We start from the raw sequence: 17,756 nt of genomic DNA, 5'->3' as shown, positions 1-17,756 counted from the left end.
GTTTACATTTCTGATTGTCTACATGCTCCTTCCATTAAATTGTCTCTTCCTAATAGCGTCTGTTCTCGCCGCGTGTCTCTCGCGGGGCTGGGAGTTGGATGGCATTCGCGAAGCCGGGGATATTCAGCAGCCCATTGTATTTCTCGGGCTCTGTGGAGCAACAATCTGAAAGGCTTATGGATTCCATGTGCCTGTCTTTGATAGCAGCTCCCTCGGCTGCGGTAATAAATGGCAGTCACTGGGAGTTTTACATCCTTTCTAGCTTCCCAGTGAGAAATTTATCTGCTTTATTGGAGGAGGCTATTGAACGTGCTGCATTTGGAAGGAGGAGTACTTGGGCGTCCTCCGAGGCCTCTGATTTAACCCGTGCTTTGTGTTATTTATAGCTAACGCCATCTCCCCGAGGCAGTGTTATTTCATACCAGTTTTCTGATTGATTTATTCGTATCCCCTGAGCCTTCAAGTGCTTTTTTCTCCCTCAGTTCGGCAACCTGCTCAGTGCTCTGCACACCAAGAACTGGAGTCTGATGGGCCGGCTGTCTCTACACAAATCTATGCGTAGCTTTAAGCCTCCTTTGCATTTAATGAACCTTGCACATGGGCGCGTCTATATATGCGCTTTAATGCGCATTAGCACATTTTAATGTGCATTAAAGCCTCACGTAAAAAAAAATGCTTCATAATGCTCATTAAAATAGGCTAATTAGCATTAAGCATCACTTAAAAAGTGTGCTCTTTAGGTAATGTGCATTAAGCCAGGTTAACGCACATTTTCCTAGTACCTCACAATGGAGGTACTCGATTTAATGCATATTAACTAAAGCGCATTAATGCACATGTAGACGCACCCACTGGTTCCTGGAGAATCCGGTCCATCTGCAATGTAGCACAGACATCCTAAGCCAGTTTTATACTAGCCACGGCAGCACAGAGCTCACCTCCACCCACCTAACACCAGAGCAATTAGCCTGGGCCAAGCCCTGCAATGCAGCTACACTACTAACAGCAGCCATGCTCGGGTCTTATGTCACGTAGGTAGTTTCCAACTAACTCAGGTACTTCCATATGACACTGCTCTGACCACAGCACAGACAGACTTCCCCGAGACCAGAATCGCAGCCACTGGATCCATTGCTGCATTCCTGTCATCAGAGACTTCGGCTGCAAACCCGGATCTAAACACTTCTGGAACGTTACGGGTGCCCAAATTAGGCTCATCAATAGGACAGGGGGTCGGTGTGAAGCCAGACGTGGAATTTTGTCAAAGCTCGGAGGAGTTAGGACCCCGAGTCTGGAGTCCGGCACCCTCATCCTCATCATCCTCATGCATTTGGAACTTGGGAAGCTTTGGAAAAGAAAATAATGAGAGCAATGCAGAGAGAAAAGATGGTTTATTGAAGGAAAAATGCTGTACTGTCATCATGATTTCACAGCAATCGCAAAGGTTGAGGGCCACGAGGGAATTTTACTTAGAAAAGTCCAAGGAGCAACAGTTAGCTTCAAAGGAGAAAGAAGGGGGTTTTTGTCTTCAAGACCTATCATCTGTGTCTTAACCAAGCCCCAGGAGCACCAGCATGAACTCAGTGTCGGGGCAAAAAGAAGAGCATAGCCCAGCAGCTTGCCATCCCGTTGGCCTTGCCGCGTGCCTCGGTGCAAAGCTCAGACCTCAGGGAGAGGCAGCAGGAGCCGGTTCTGCAAGACAGCGAGCAACCCCGGGCGTTTTGTACGCTGGAAACACTTGGACCTTGCCTGTGCTGCAAGGAGGGGATTCAGACACGTGCATTTTTCACCAAGAAAAAAGTAGACGCCCCCAACAAGGGACAAACGACAGCATTGCCGAGAAGCGGTACCATTACCTGCTGAGGCATAATCGTGACTTCCTCAGACGAATGCCCTCAGCGAGCGGCCATGGGATCCCTTGGATGAGGAGCTCTGCAATAAACAGACACAGCTCACACTCCTGCGCCAGGGCACGAAGCCGGTTCCACGGTTTTGTGTCCCCGACGGGCCTTTCCCCACCATGTCGCTTCAAGCTTGCACAGGGCCCGGGACCTCCAGAGCAGACCCCGTTTCCCAGTGCATGGGCTGAGGCGAGGCAGCGATCCTAGGACAGGACTGCCAGACCCTTACATCGGCCTCAGGGGCCAGACTGAGCATACACCAGGACTCTGCACCGACGGCGAGTGCGTGTTTTAATGCAAGGGAGGTGCTACGTGGCGGCACTGCAGGGAATTACCCATCCCATCAGCCAAGAGCTCCACATTACAGGCTTGTACAGGACCGACGCACGCCCCGTGACAGTGCGCTACACGCCACCAGCGCCACGCGGTCTTGCTGCTCTCCTTTAGCAGCAGCATCGCATTCAAGACGCGTTCGAGACATCTAAACGTTCATTCCACAGATGTCCGCCCTGCAAGAGATGCGAGCAAAGCCATGGCGCGTCCTGCTAAGCGCTCCCGTCGAGACACCCCGGCACGGATCCTGCTGATAAAGCACAGCTCTCGGGCTGCTTTGTTTTATCGAAGCACCGCCTGTCAAAAACAGCTGGGATCCGCTCCCTCTGTTTCCATCACCGCAAAGGGAAAAATTGAAGCCATTATTATGCTGGGAATATCTATTAAGCGGCTCTGTCAGGAAATGAAAGGGCTCAGGTTGTATCTATTGAGCGGAGCCTGGGACGAGGGAATATTTGTAACAGCCGTTCACTTGCACGCGATATCAAGCAGGAAGAAAATCAGGCGCTCGTATCTCCAGAGTCCAGGGGAGAGACTAAGCTGGGCAGAAGGGAGCACAAACGGCTCGTTAGAGGTTATTTTATCAAGCGGTCCCCATCCCCCTTGTAGCCCACACGGAGACAGGGTGATTTCCAGGCATCCGACACGTCTTATGGGGGCCTAGCCCTGCGGCCCCTGCCTACCCAGCCGTGCTCCTGTGGCCTCATAAGGGCCATAACATGGCCCTGCTCTTTCCCCCTTGCACTGCAAAGAACGGGACAACTCACTGCACCAGCTTCCTTTCCAGGCCCGACTTGAAGCTTGGGGCGCGAATGAGACAGAGGAGGAGGTCCGGGAGTCGGCGCTGGGCTCCCCCAGACAGGGCGAGTGCTAAGCAGGTGTCACGCGTCTCTCCTCGCTTGCAGCTTCTCTGCCAAGGAGCGGGCTGATGGAGCCCAAGTCCTGGGCACTGACCACGTGCTCCACCACTGCTTCGTTTCCCTGCCCGTGGGAGGCCGTGGGAGGTGGGGAACGGTTACCCTTAGCACCACATCTGTCTGCAGAGGATCAGGTCCCCAAGACACGGATCTGCCTGCACATCTCCTTGCTGCTGCCTTGCACGAAAGAGCCCGAGGCACGCTGCTGCCCACAGGACAGCGCCAGCCGCCCGCCCTGCAGCAGGGTTTGCACACCAAGTCACAGGCGCTGCGCGGCTCTGGGAGTCCAAAGCCAGAGGGATATTGCTTTCCCTGCCCGTGCATCTATGCAGATGCCAAACACCACGACAGGAGCCTGCTGGGGATCGGGGACGAGATGTTTTCCCATCAAAACATGCTGGATCGTGGAAGCCAACACTGTTTGCCTGGCTGGGTGACCTGCCCTGACTCAGAGCGCTGGAAGATTTCCCACAATGACATTTTTCAATGAACAAAAAAACCAGGCTGACTTCCCAGGTCAAATCAACGGCTCTGTTTTGCCGGGTTACGCTTCAGGAAAGAAAAAGCAGTGGGGAGCGAAAGGAAATCCTTGAAACAATCTGTCGCCATTAACCCCAAACCCATTTGTACCCATTTCTTCATCTGCCATTTGGCTTCCTTCTTCCTGGGCGAGCCAGGAAAGCTCTGGGGCACCCCAAAGATTTTCCTGGTCCCTGCCCAGCTCCCACAACAGCAGAGCCTCGTCCCCAGCAGGTCCTGGGCGTGCTGCTAGCCGACGTGGGGACACGGCAAAGCCCTGACCTCCGGCAGTTTTATGGAGGCCCGACAGCATGACCTAGCAATGGCGCGTTGAGCAAGAGCAAACATCGCTCCTTTGACAGCAACGTCGCGGCTTCCCAGCACCGAAATTCCCCGCGAACGCTGCAGAACCGGGACCGCACAATACGCACAGATCAGCTCGGGAGAGGGGCCAGTCCTGGTGCGTCCCAGCTCCCAGGGAAGACAAATCATTAATGCACAAAGGAGGCCTGGACGCTGGCGGCCCCCCGCCTTTCTGCAGCCAGGAATAAACGGCAGGAGCGCGCACAGCAACGGGTGCGATTTGACGTGCGGGGAGCACGCTGCCTGTCACGTGGACTCTGCACGCCGCGCTCCCCGGGCCTTTCCCCCGTGAACCCTCCCATGACAAAGGACCGGGAATGACGTTTGCGATCCTGGATGGAGCCCAGCCAAGGCACCCCCTCATCTCCCCCCACGTCCCCACCGTCTCACCAAAGGGCGCGAAGCCTTTTGTTCTTCCACCTTTACGACCCATCGGCTGTGGACGTCGAGTGCAAGTTGCTAAAGCCACAGGGACATCAGCATGCATTATATACGGTAGCCGCAGGATCGAACAAAGAGCTCTTTCTCCGACCTGCCAGCTCACAGTGGCCGTTCTTCAAATCCCTTTGCCTCCGGTGCTGGTGTTGGCAGTCGGTGCGTTCGTGCCATAAGCAAGTAACTCGAGCGGAGCAGGACGAGCAGCTGCAGTGGCCGTAAGGAGCCTTCTGACACGTCTGGTCTTTCAAACCTTATTTACAAATCCAATGCTTTCTGTCTAAGCGGGACACCTGAAGGAAAGGGACAAGGAGAAGCACTCAGGGCCAGAGCCGGGGGTGCTCAGCACCTGGCCTCTGGACCAGATCCAGCTTGCAGAGCCACGTCATCCAGCCCGTGGAGTCCTCCGTGGGGCAGCAATAGCAATCAACACTGCGGCTGCTCCCCCGCCACCAAATTTCCAAGCCCTGGATTCACCCCAGTTGGACCAGCACCACATACTGGACTGGGCCCAGGGACTGAATCCAGCTCACGGCGTAAGCTGACGCTCACTAACGTTGATGGCAAGACTCCCGTTGCAGATTTTACTGGGTGCATGCAGAGGCAAGAGACCCGGGTGGGCACGGAAAGAAAGATGGACTGTGTTGCTCACGGCCAGTCCCATCTGGCCTCCCATATCGGTCAGGGAAGCCTTCTGGCTCGTGTTTGTTCCTGTTTGGCTCTGATCTGATCTTTCAGGGCAGCATCCAGCCAGGCTTTAAACACGTCCAGCCTCCTCCTGGGAGCCAGTGGCCTGTGCATGCTGAGCTCCTGCCCTGACAGCTCCCAGTACTCCAGGCTTCCCCAAACCTTCACCAGCTCAGCTCTCCAGCCCACGTTGCCCACATGTACCAACATTAGCCAAAACAGGATGCCTAAAGCCAACACCAAAGGATATCCTGCACTTCCTAGCTGATGTGGCACCCCTGATATCAGAAGAAAGGTAGCAAGCTAAAAAGGAGGATCACGGCAGATGGAAGACCCCAGGTATTCACTCTATGGTCACACAGAAGTAACTAAATGGCTTAAAATGCAGAAGAGGTTTGCATTTTAAAATAGCGCTTGGACATGCCAGCTGATGGGACGGCTGAGATTACGGAAGAAAAGGCTACGTGCAGTCGGGTGCTGTGGCCAAACATCTCATTTATGACAAGGACGCAAGAAGACGATGGACAGGGAGCTCCTCAGAGGGCAAATGCAAGCTCATTCCCTTGGCGAGGGTGCACCGTTTGGCACGGAGGCAAGGGAAGGCAATCCAAGCCGAAGGTAGCTGGGCACGGAGCGGAGAGATGCCAGGGGTCAGACCCAGCTGCATGCCAAGGCAAGGGGCACCGCACTGCCAAGGTGAAGCCAAATGCACAAATGTAACAAGCTTCTCAGGACGTGGATGCCCTGCACTGCCCCCGGGAACCTCTGCCCACCCCACTTTCCAGCTGGCTTTGTCATTTGGCCTTTTGGTGCAAGCATGTGAATTTGGGGTGGGAGGGAGCTCCCCTCCAACCTGGCCCCATCGCCCCAGCTCTCAGCCTCCTGGCACCTAGCAAGGTTATTTGCTGTTCCCTCCTCCTTCACACGAAGCAGAAGGGGCACGGAGGGACCCTGAGCTTGCCTTGCTTCCAGCTTTGGCAGCAGCAAGCTGCCTTGCACAGGGTCTTCTGGGCGCAAGAAGCACGCTTTTGCCTTCAACGCTTTGTCGGCTGAAAGGATCTTTCCTCTGCTGCTTTCCCCCAAATAACTCTAGAAGAGCGGGATTGATCCGTGTGCTTATGACAGCATCTGCTCAGCTTTGCTCCCTCCTCCTGCTACAGCCTGGTCGTCAGCCTTGCTCTGACAGATGGCAAGCGATGCGTGCCGGGGTCTCCGTGCACGCTCTGCCGCTGTCAGACATGGCTCGTATCATCTTTGCCATGTCAGAATAAACACAGAGTCCCCCAAAGATAAGAAACACCAGGCAATAAACTGACAGGACTCATTAAACTCTGCCCTGGAACAAGCTGGGAAGCCAGAAGTGGCAAAACTCAGGGCCCTCGTTTATGGAAATCACTGAGCGCAGGGTACGCAAGGGGCTTTTGGCCTTGTCAGGCGCTAGCAGGAGCCAAGGGTCACTTGCACCCATACCAGCGGCCTCAGGCAGAACATGTTTCTCCAGCAAGAAGGTTGTATAACAAATAACCATCAGACTGGTGCGGCAACCCCGTGGTGGACAGCGGGAAAGAGAAGTGGCACAGCTGTGCCCCGCGTACGGGCAGGGTGCCAGGAGCCGGGCCTCGGCTCTCCAGCTCCTAGGAAGTGCCTGCCCAAGATGGAAAGCCCTGGGCAGCTGCTACAGACAGCCTCACGGTCCCGGTGGCCCCCTGCAAATCACTTTGTAACTCAACAGAGCATCATTAAGCAGCGGAGAGCAGCTTCCTTCCTCCCTGACACAGGCCTCGCTTGGCTTGGCAACGCAGACGCTGGCTGGGAGGAGAACGGCCGTCTGCAAAGCAGTTGATGCCGCGTGCTAACTCTGCACAGACTGTCGAAGGTGGCATTAGCTGGCAAAGACGCCAGGCACCATCAGCCTGGGATGCATCCCAGTGCCCCTGCCCTGAGCCAGCTACGTCCCTGGCATGCAACACAGGCACCTGATCTATAAAGACAAGACTTCTATGCAAGATGTTCATCCCTTAAATCCAAATCAGCAAAACTCCGAGTTTTGCCCTCGCATCTAATGCTGCTGGTCCAACTTTTCAGAAAGGCGTTTGCTCACAAAGAGCTCTTGGTTCAATATTATCATTTATTGTTAGCATGTATTCTTCCCCACCTGCTCTGTGGCTCTTGTGTATCCTTGGCTGGCCCAAATGTACCCAAAGCCTGCTGTAGGATGAGACCAACACAGCGGCGAGAGCAAAGGGCCTTGTTTCCGACATATTGTTCTCCTATTTGTAGTTGTTGTCCCCCAGAATAAATCATTGGGAATCAATATGAAAAGTGCATGGCCCATCCAAAGGTAGCGTCTGAGCAGGCTCTGCTACTCGGGATACCTGCCCTGTCCTGGAAGGAAGCCTCGAGCCTCCAGCACGCTCCTGAAAAGCATCAGGCTGCTGGTCAGCGCAGTTGTGAACGCGGTGCGCAAGCCTGAGAAGCGCATCCAGCCAGCCAGGTTTTCCTCTGCCTGGCTCAATAGGGGCCGAATCCAGATGCACTGTGCTGCCCCAAAGAGATGGCGAGTCGCAGCCCGTCCTCTGCCCACCCCAGATGGACTGAGGCGCTGCCCGCCGGCTTTGTGCCCATCAGCACTTGCACCCGACCTGCGTTAGGGAGATGTGTTCAGGATCTTGCTCAAGCCCCGAGGTTCGCGCGGCGGAGCCTGCAGGGTTTGACTTGATGGTGCAGGGGAAGAGTCACAGGAAGGACCTTGCTGATGTAATTGCCTTTTACACAAGTGTGATAGAATCACCTTCGACGCGGAGCGGTGTCGAAAGCCTTCTTAGAAGCACAGGCATTTTATCTACAGCCGGTCCTATCACCAGCACTTCCTCAAAGCACTCAATTAGTGCAGTATCTCTTGGCCTTTAATCAGGCTGTCCACATAGGGTTTATCGAAGAACTTACCTTTTGTCAATAAAAAGCAAAATAGATTGACTAAGCATCATGACATTCAGAACAGCGGGTTTGTCTCCGAGTAGCACAGACAATGTGTAATCTTTCGGGATTGCTAATTTAATTAGGCTAATCACTGATACTGCAGCTTTTCTCAATAATGCCATAAGTGCCACTCGTTTCCCAGGTCCTCCCATGGTTGTTCATGCTGCTGCTGGTCGGGAGCGGAGGTCTGGGCTCATATCAGCTTTTCCTGGTGTCTTGCACATTAAAATAGGCTAATGCATATTAAAATAGACTAATGCGCATTAAAGCACATGTGTAAGCGTGCCCTGAGGTACTAAATTTAATGCACATTAGCAAAAGCGCATTAATGAACATGTAGATGCACTGTTTTGAGAGCCAAATGATGTTAGCAGCTTGACAAGCACAGACTTCCCTGATAGCTCTTTAATAAGAGCTGCAGGACACATTGTGCCAGCCTTATGCAGGCAAAGCAGTTGCCGCGTACACCGAGATTTTGGTCTGCAGAAATTGTTCCCTTCTCGTGTTTGTCGACAAATTGTTCAGCAGCAGGAAAACAGCCTTGTTATTCTCACCCTTTGTTCCCATCCAGAAGTAAGCTGTAATTGGGCACAATTTGCTGCTTTCGGCTGTATTGCCTCAAGAAGCACTTTGGGTGCCACGTGGCTGGAATACAAGCAGTCGAGGCTTAGGGCTGAGGGAGCCAGGGGGACAGATGGCCTATGGTGCTCGGGAGGGAATTACTGCCGAAATGCTGCAGGTGCTCCAAATCCTTCGGCTACAGGACCAGCCCGGGGTCAGAGGGCTGTGGGCGTCAATAGGGGCTCAGACTAGCACTGCCCGCGTGGTGAGAAAGCTTCCTTCACACTCCTCTGCATTTCTTCTCCTCTCACCAGGCTGGGGCTATGTGGCTGCCGGCTGTGGAAGAGGCACCGGATCTCCATGGCTGAAGTGGTGGGGAGCTTGGGGGTGGGTGATGGAGAGGAGACATGGGAACGGGGCCAGTGAACCTGCCATTTTTCCCGGAGGGAGAGCTGCGGGTCCAAGTGAGAGAGAGATGACTGCAGTAGGGGGGTCACTGAGCCGCCCTGCTGTGTGGCCCTGTGCAAAGACCCCCCCTTCTTGCAACAAGGCTGGGCAACTAAAGAGCAGCCCCTGCGATATCAGCACCCAGCTCTCTGGGAAAGGAGAAGCAAATAAGAAAAGTAAATGAACCAGAAGACTCAAGAACAAGGGCAGCATAAATCTGCATAAACACAACTCGGGGAAATGTTCATTCTTCATCTCCAGTTTCATTTTTGCAGCTACTTTAAATTGCAAGAGGTCTGCCGCCTTCAGGGTCGGGCAGGATTTAGATTCCAGTCCAGGCCGGGATCTCATTGCAGCGCCACGCTTCCCCGATGGGCTTATGTATTCAATATTCGTTGGACATCAGAATAACTTCTGGAGCAGAAAGGAGAAATGAATAGCAAAACCCTCGCAAATGCTAAAATCCTTTGCCCATTTGGAAGAGAAAATAACCTCAGAGGCAGAAGGCAGATGATGAAGAATCTTTTACTGGAAAGAGAAACGCAAGAGATGCAAAACACCCAACCCGCAATTGAATGCTCATCCAAAGCCAGGTGGAGATTATTTACTGGGGTAACATTGATTCTGATCGTTGCAAGGTGTAAATGCTTGCCCACATGCTTGCTACCTGTGCATTTGGATTATGCTTGTTTGGTTTTGAACTCAAATCGCCAGAAACAGCACGACATCTTCTGCATGCAGCCAAGCACTGGAAATGCTGGTGGCAAGGAAAAGACTTCAAGTGCAGGCTCCTTCGGTCTCGCTCTTCTCCCCCTCCATCATGTGGGATGCTTCCAAGGGGTGCAAGTTTCTTCCAGCAGCAGGATTTCCCAGAGTGGTCAGATGCCAGGAGAAAGCCCTGTCCGAAAGAAAAGCTTTATTTGCTCTGGTGCCAGGGCCCAATACACTGGCCTCAGCCCATGCAAAGCTGCTGCTGAAGTCCAGGAGGGTTTTGCACGAAGGAGCGTTTCAGGTGCTGGTCCGTATCCTTTAACAAGACCTACTGATGCAAGTGGGTTTTATGGCAACCGATTCAAAGAGTGTTACGATCAGGAGGTCACCAGGATGTGACAAGCTAGAGAGGAGCACCGACCGGGCATACAGCAAGTGATATTGGGTACTGGGCACTAAAACAGATGCTCTGGAGATGTTGCTCATCCTCAGAAGTGCTTGAAAGCAGATTAGACAGACATGCGATGAGACAGTTTAAAAATACCCCTTGGAAGAGTTTATTTGCTGCTAGTGTTCATGGGCTGTGCTTGACAAGCTCTGTTCATCTTTCCGCGGGAGGAAAAGCATTTATCGATGTAAATGTCTTATTTTATTTCTGTATAACTGCCGCGCGGCACTCTCACATTTATGTAACCTTGTAGTTTTGGCTTCTAATCAAAAGGAAAGCTTTATATTTTCCCACGCTTGTATTAAGCTGCACATGCGTATTTTGTAAGTTTCATTTCTTATCTATAAGTGTCATTCCTGCAGAAACAAACTTATGTAGAAAATCTACCTAGTAACTATTATGTAAAAGAAAACTATCCTATCCCTGTATGCTTAGCTTATATCATAGTTAGTGTCATAGAGGCAGTCCAACCAATATCTATAAAGAGGCATAGAGGCAAGAAGTAGCAGAGATGACGACTGAACGACCCTTCAGGCTTGATCACCCTGTAGCCAGTCCTCAGCCTCCCCACCTGGGTGTATCCCAGCAAAAACCAAGGCCGCGAAAATCCAACAATCGACAACGAGTCACCATGTTACAGTTTTGTTATCCACCATCCCGTTCATGAGCTGTTGACCAGCCCTAGGACTAACTAGTGAGTAGCTGCACCTATCCCACAAGGGGTGAAAAGCAAGGGCTCACTGGTGAACCCTGTGGGCCAACAGACCCCCATTGTATCCGGCATACTGTAACTGAAGAAACATCGGAGACTCCACCTCTTGAGTGCCTCTCTTCGTAGCTTAGACAGCATATCTACGCTTTCTATACTTATATTTACTGCAACTCCGTTCCAGCCGGTCTCCCCTCTTATTCGTAAGGGGGTGAGGCCAGGTAAGTGAATAAAACACATTTTTACTTTATCTTATATTTACTCCGTAATAACTTCTACCACTAACACCCTATCTCAATGAGCTGTTGACCAGTTCTGGGACTTAAGGAGTTGGCAGCCGCACCTAGCCCATCGGGTTAGAAGGCAAGGGCTTACTCCCGAACCCCGTGAACCAACAGACATCCTACAAACTTATTATAGAAAACTAACAACTTAGTCTAAGTCGTCTACTTGCGCCAACTCGGCGAACCTCGAATGCGGCCATAAAGCTACCTCCAATCCCGCCCCACAAGCCGCGCGCTCGCCCGCTCCGTAAAGCCCGCGGCTCCCCGAGCGGTGCCGGAACCGCTAGCCCGGCATCCCGCCACAGTGGAGAGTTCTGCTGATCAGCAAGTACTCTGAAAAGGTTCAGAGATATGGGTCAATGATCATTGCTGTAGATGGGGGTGATCTTCTTGCACTAGCCCCGCACAAGGCCACAGACGGTGCAGCGTTACATTCCCACGTGTGATCACGCGAGCATCGTTCACAACGCAGATGCACTTTGCTAGCAGCAAGGTTCCCGTGCGCAGGGCACGGGCCAGCTTCTAACCTGGCAGCAACGCAGCAGCGGGCGGGCACGCGGCGCTTCACCCAGGCTAGTCTGCAGGTAGCACTGCATGCACATGCTTACCCGTCCGTGGGCTCGAAGCAGCCTGCAGGGTGCTCTAACCCTATTGTGTGGACGTGACAGGGGAGCTCTGCATTTGGGGCTGCCAAACCATTCGCCACCTGGTCCAGCCATCCTTACCCTGGGTTGCCTGCTGGGGTCTGGCGGGGAGGAGGTCACTGGCTGAGCACTCTGGGATTGACACCTGCGGCTGGGAGAGATTCAAGCAAACGTGCATGTTATGAGAACTTCCCCTCCCATGTTTTGCCGTCTCTGGCTCTCCGACCCCAGCTGCAGGCCTTTCTCATCAGCTCAGATGCTCCAAGGGTGGCTTCCCCTGAGATAACTACCTACCGGCTTCTAGACAAGTAGACAAAAGTAACCAAGATTCAACCACCCTCTTCCCTAGGCTCACGCGGTCTCCGAGGAGAGAGCCGTGCTGGACGCAAACTTACCCTGAAGGAGCCAGTTGATGAAGGCACTCGGGAAAGGTGTATCCTACAGAAAGAGCCCAGAGCTGTGCATTAAAACCTAATGAATGCCAGGGACCACCCAGCTGATAGGGAGGCATGCAGGCAGGACCGTGAGCGGGGCAGAGGGTGTTTGAAGTCCCTGTGGTCCGTGGCTGGGTCCTGAGGCCGTTAAGTGGGAAGGGGCAGGCCTTTCATTTTGGGGGGAACAACTCGAGCACCTCTGCGAGGGGAGCCACACAGAGCCCACCTCCCGACACCCCTTCCCGCAGGCCAGGGAGATGGGCTAAGAGGGGCAGGGGTCCGGGACAAAACATCCCCAAGCCCCAGCAGTCGATGGGTGTGAAGCACAGCCTCAGAGATGACGGGTGAAGACAAGCCAGTACCTGCAAGTCCACTTCAAAGAACTGCCCTGTGGACACGGGCAGGGCGGAGAGGGCGGCGTGGATTTTGCCCAGGAGCCCAAAGGAGACGTTGCCTGCGCAGAGGAAGGAAGCCCGTTAGGAGGAGAGATGCAATGCAGCAAACGCCATCCGGTTTGCACCTCGGAGACCACGCACATCCCCGTGCTCTGCCGCTTCTGGGGCGCCGGAGCCCGCGGTCAGCTCCTGAGATGAACAGAACGGGCGGCCCGAGACCCCCAAGCATCAGCAGAGGAAAGAAAACCCGCGCCAGACACTTACTGTCAAGGAAGTGCAGCTGCATGTTGATGATGTTGGTCCAAACATTGACTAAGGGGCACAGCTGCAACAAGCAGAAAAGCCTCGGTGAGGGAGTCACAGGCAGACGGACAAGTTGCGCTAGCACAACCGGCCACCTCCATTTCGGGGCCTTGGAAGCAAGTTGGAGGCAGCTTTCTCCATGGAGTAAAGCCATACAAATTGCTTAGCCCCCTTTGCCGAATGGCACAGATTCTATTTAACAGAATAAAAGATTTTTCTAACAAGTGGCTTGTTACTAAGTGATCCTGTCACTTCTGTTTACCGTGCCTTCTCCGGACTAACAGGCATTTCAGAAAGCAATTGCTTACAAATTATCCCGTAACGTTGCATGATGGAATTTGAATTACCTTTAAGAAATAAATCCTGGCTCCAAGAAAGATCAAGGAAGTATGCACAATTCAATTATGGTTTTTTGTCTGTGACTATATATACGTCTACACGGATCGGTCTATTTTTTTTAAAAACCTGCCAGGCTATTTTGAACATAAAGCACCTCTGGTCAAGCCACAGCTTCCCGCTTGGCTCGCAGACTTACCACCGTCGGCAAGAGGGTGCGAAGAGTGCTGTTCAGCAAACTGCTTGCCAGACTGCCGAGCAGACTAGGAAGGAAGAAACAAAGAAGTTCAAGATAATGTCAATGTGCTTCTCAAAACAGGAGCCCCCAAGTCCCGAATGCTTTGCAGGTCTGGATCCGGGACGAGCCCAGCATCCCAATGCGTGCTGGGTGCGAAAGGCACCGAACATCCGCCATCCCCAGGGGCTCGGGCAGGAGCGGCGGGCATCCAGCGCCTTCGAAAAACCCTCTTATTAGCGCGTCTGTCCAGGCAGGAGCACTTCTCTCTTACACACATGCAGAGAGCTGTCCTTAGGTCTGCGTGCTATTTTAAACACGGCTGTTTGTGCAACAGAGGTACGTGGCTCCCACGCTCGTCTATGGAGAAAGCTGCTTTTCTAGTGGCCCCTTCTGCTCCCTGTGCAATGAACCGGCCGTGCACCTCTGAATTACTCTCCTCTCTGCCACACCGAGTTCTGGAAATCAGTGCACGGCCACTCTGGGGTGGTCACGGGGGGCGAATCCTGCATCCCGGCTGAAACGCAGGACTGGAGAGGCGGCCACTGTGCAGATCACCAAGCGAGTCCCGCTCGGGGCATCCAGGCAGGACTCAGTGTCCAACCCTTCTTCGCAAAGCACATGGGATGAAAAGCTCTCAGAAATGCAGAATCGTTTGTGCCCAAGAAACGAAGCCCCTGAGTGCAGCAATTTGTGATGCAGGATTGCCCGAGCGCGCGACTCTTCCCAGCACTCACCCCTTGCTCAGGTTGACTTTAATGCCACCAAAAAGGCCCTGGCAGTCCTTAACAACCAGCTTGAGGTCACCGGGCACCTCCTGTGTGATCCCGATGTGCGACGTGAAGTTCGCTTCCAACGAGGCTCCTCTCAGGAGCGAGAACAGGCTGGAACAGAAGCCCAGACAGGTCGTGCATTTGGGAAGGGGGCCAAGCTAACCTGGGAAAGCAGCCTGCGCCATCCAGTCCTGTGTCTAAGCCATGCTGTCGCTGGGTTTTATGTGGTGGCAAAGCCATCACTGGCTTGGCCCCAGGGGCTTGGATGAACGGGTCACCAACAAGGGCCGAACCGAGGGGTGGTTGCGTTTGGCACAATGCCCGTGTCTGCCTCTCCGCTGCATCTGCATCTGCTTTACAGACTGGCAGCTGCTCGACGGGCAGCTCAGGATGAAATCCTGATGCTACTAAAGCCAATGCAATTTTGCCCGTCACTTCAGGAGCTGGGACATCACCCTCGAGACCCTGTACGTGCCAGCAGAAACAAACACGTGCACGAGGCAACAGGAGCTCTCGTGCTGGGCACTGAGGCTGGTACCTCACACCGATGCTTTCAATCTTTCTTCTTCAAGCTTACAAGCTTGGAGAGCCTCCCTTTAATTTGATGAAAGCTGGACACTGAGTGGTTAAATGGGATGGGAAATGTTGGGGTATGCCATTAGCTACCAAGCTGCCTTTTAACTTTCGTTATCATATTATTACAGGGCTGGCTCGTGCCGCAGCACTCCGGTTTCTCGGCACAGGCCTGGCAGCGGCCGTGCTTGCTAACCCCGCTGTCGCCTCCTCACCCCGGCAGGTTCAGGGTTAGCTTGGACTGCAGGTTCAGCAGTAACTCGGTTCCTTGGAGGACTTTCCACGACACGCGGATCTTCTCCAGGTTCAGCATATTTAACCTGCGGGGCAGACACAAAAGCAGAAGGACGGGAGTGGGTTGGCCCTGCCGTATTTCCCAGGACACCCCAGCCCTCGGTCTCCCTGCCTGGCATTGCTAGTCTTGCCCATAAGTCAGCCTGGTCTTCTGCCCACCCCAGCAGCCAGGTACTCCCCGGCACAGTCATACGGGGATGCCAGCATGGCATTTGTGCGAGTGATGTCTCTCCAGGAGGAGCAAAAAAAGGAGCTGAGGAAGCAAGGGGCCACTGGGGTTTGTGAAAATCCACCGCTGGGGGCCCCTGGGCAAGTACAGGTACTTCTCATGTGCTTAAGGCTGGGATTTTCGACAGGGCTTCAGAAAGTTGCATCGAAGTCTTTTGGACCCGGCTCCTTAGGGTTCCTTCGAAACTCCCAGACTCAAGGAACTAGTGCCCATGGTCTCTGCTCCTATGCCAGGCACGTGAAGGCATAGAGTTAAAAGGCAGAAGGGGAGGCAACGGGACCTGCTGTCAGCATCACCCAGCCAGATGCAGAACAAGCTGCCGGCTGCATCGAAGGGCCTGCCGCGCCTGCCCGCAGCGGGGAGGAACGTACTTCCACAGCCATCCCACGTAACCCCCTTCACTGCTGTGCTACCGCCTCTCCACACTGTTAGATCAAAGTGGTGACACCGGCGCAAGCCAGAAACCGGCAGCAGTGAATCAGACCCACCGACTGCATGTGCTTTAGCAAGAGGCAGGGGGTAATGGGCCCACATTCGTGGTGGAGTCAGTGGAGCTGTGGCAATTCGTGACACCCGAGGCTTTGGCCCCTCGTTGGTAACAGAACTAATAATGCCACTGAACGTCGTTGCATGTTCACTCACAATGTGAAGTCTGGCACGGGCCCCTGAGGGCCTCCTTCGCCCAGAAGACCTTGTGCTCCCAGCAGGTTACCCAGGCCAAGCAGATTTCCATTGTCGAGAAGACCGTTGCCAAGAGGACCTTCACCGCCAAGAAGGCCTTTGCTGCCTAGAAGACCTTCACCTCCTAGAAGACCTTCACCGCCAAGAAGACCCTTGTTGCCTAGAAGACCTTTGCCGCCAAGAAGACCTTTGCTGCCTAGAAGATGTGTCAAGCAGACCACCTTTGCCAGACTGACTTCCAGCATCAAGTAGGCTTCCATTACGTGGTTGGCTTCCCCTACTCTGGGAACCTCTGTTAGCAAGAAGACCCATACCAAGCAGCTCACCTTCTCCAAGCTGACCCGTACTGCTTACACCACCTTTGTTGCTGAGAATACCTGTACCTGCCAGACCTCCTTCACCAGGAAGACCCATACCAAGCAGCCCACCTTCTCCAAGCTGACCCATACCGAGCACACCGTCTCCGCCACCTTCATTGCTGAGAATACCGGCACTCGCCAGACCTTCTTTGCCAAGCTCACCCGTGCCAAGCACACCTCCTGCAGCAAATAAACTTTCATTACTCACTTGACTCTCAGTGCAGGGAAGAACTTCATGGCTGAGACCGCTTCATTTAGGCACAGAAAGACCAGAGCCATGTACACCTTCCTGGCCATGGGGGGCTGTGCTAGATGTATTTTCATGGTCTAGAAGACACATGCTAGACACATTGCCATGACTCGTGAGACCCAAAGCAGGCATAGCTTCATTGCCGAGGAGATCTATGCTATGTGCACATGCCAGGCCTGTGTCCATGAGTGGGAAGGTCTGTGCAAGACCCATTTTCCTGGCCTAGTAAATCAGTGAAAGATGCATTTGTGTAGCCAGGAAGTCTTGTGCTGGGCATGTCTTGATGGCCAGGAAGATCTCTGCTCCGAGAGTCTTCAGAAAGCCCCATGCTAGAGGCATTTCGGTGTCATTGCCTAGTGGGCCTGTGCAGGGAACAGAGCCCTCCCCTAGTAATGCACCTTTGGCAAGCAGACCTCCTGAGCTGGGGAGACCACGCGCACACCTTTGCCTAGCCCACCTCCACTGTCAGGCAGGCCTGGAGAGCCACAGCTTCATGGCCAAGACCTGCGAGGGGCATGCCTTCTTTACCAAGACCCGTACCAGCCACCTATCTATTACCAGGCACATTTCTATTGCCAAGAAGCCCTGTGCCGAGGAAACCTCCAGCACTGAGCAGGCCGGTACCCAGCAGACCTCCTTCACCAGCCCGTGGGATGGTGGGCTGCAGCACACTGCTCACCAGCCCACCCTCCTGCAGCAAATCCACAACGGCTAACAAGAAATCGCAACGGGTCACCTGCACTCCAGCTAAACCAGCCTTGCGTCCCTCAGACCGCAGGGATCCTGCAGCCTTTGAAGTCAATGGCAGTTTTGCCACTCATTTTACGGAAGCCCGGCAAGGTCCAAGTCCTTTAGCCTTCCCATTAATCTATTCTGGGCAAACGTGCCCTTAGCAAGGGGTCTTTTGTGTCATGCCCGAGGAGCTGATTTCCTATTTTCCTGGGTACTGAACAGCA

General features: G+C 53.6%; 1 protein-coding gene and 1 long non-coding RNA gene across 2 annotated transcripts; both read right to left on the bottom strand.

Moving 5' to 3' along the window:
- Nucleotides 1-9,715: 9,715 nt before the first annotated feature.
- On the bottom strand, nucleotides 9,716-12,834 carry LOC109313102. Its single transcript, XR_002101965.1, has 4 exons — nucleotides 12,735-12,834; nucleotides 12,334-12,376; nucleotides 12,020-12,089; nucleotides 9,716-10,040 (listed from the first exon to the last, which is right to left on the bottom strand). It is a non-coding gene; the product is annotated as an uncharacterized LOC109313102 (long non-coding RNA).
- Nucleotides 12,835-13,569: 735 nt separating this feature from the next.
- Nucleotides 13,570-17,216, bottom strand: LOC109313290 (BPI fold-containing family B member 4-like). The gene is made up of 4 exons (XM_019539785.1): nucleotides 16,153-17,216; nucleotides 15,203-15,307; nucleotides 14,379-14,525; nucleotides 13,570-13,669 (listed from the first exon to the last, which is right to left on the bottom strand). The coding sequence occupies exons 1-4, from the start codon at nucleotides 16,449-16,451 to the stop codon at nucleotides 13,570-13,572; spliced, it is 651 nt and encodes a 216-aa protein (XP_019395330.1). The 5' UTR covers nucleotides 16,452-17,216.
- Between the last annotated feature and the right edge of the window lie 540 nt (nucleotides 17,217-17,756).

This window comes from Crocodylus porosus, unplaced genomic scaffold (genome assembly GCF_001723895.1).
Source record: "Crocodylus porosus isolate Cpor-Errol unplaced genomic scaffold, CroPor_comp1, whole genome shotgun sequence".
NCBI lineage: Eukaryota > Metazoa > Chordata > Crocodylia > Crocodylidae > Crocodylus > Crocodylus porosus.
Note: the sequence above shows the minus strand (reverse complement) of the source record. Positions and strands in the feature narration are given on the sequence as shown.

Coding starts and splice junctions, on each gene's coding strand:
- LOC109313290 (XM_019539785.1), bottom strand. CDS start 16,451: ATGGAAGCCTACTTGATGCTGGAAGTCAGTCTGGCAAAGGTGGTCTGC. Junction 15,308..16,152: donor CCCGTGCCAGACTTCACATT/GTGAGTGAACAT, acceptor TCTGCCCCGCAG/GTTAAATATGCTGAACCTGG. Junction 14,526..15,202: donor CTAACCCTGAACCTGCCGGG/GTGAGGAGGCGA, acceptor CTTCTGTTCCAG/CCTGTTCTCGCTCCTGAGAG.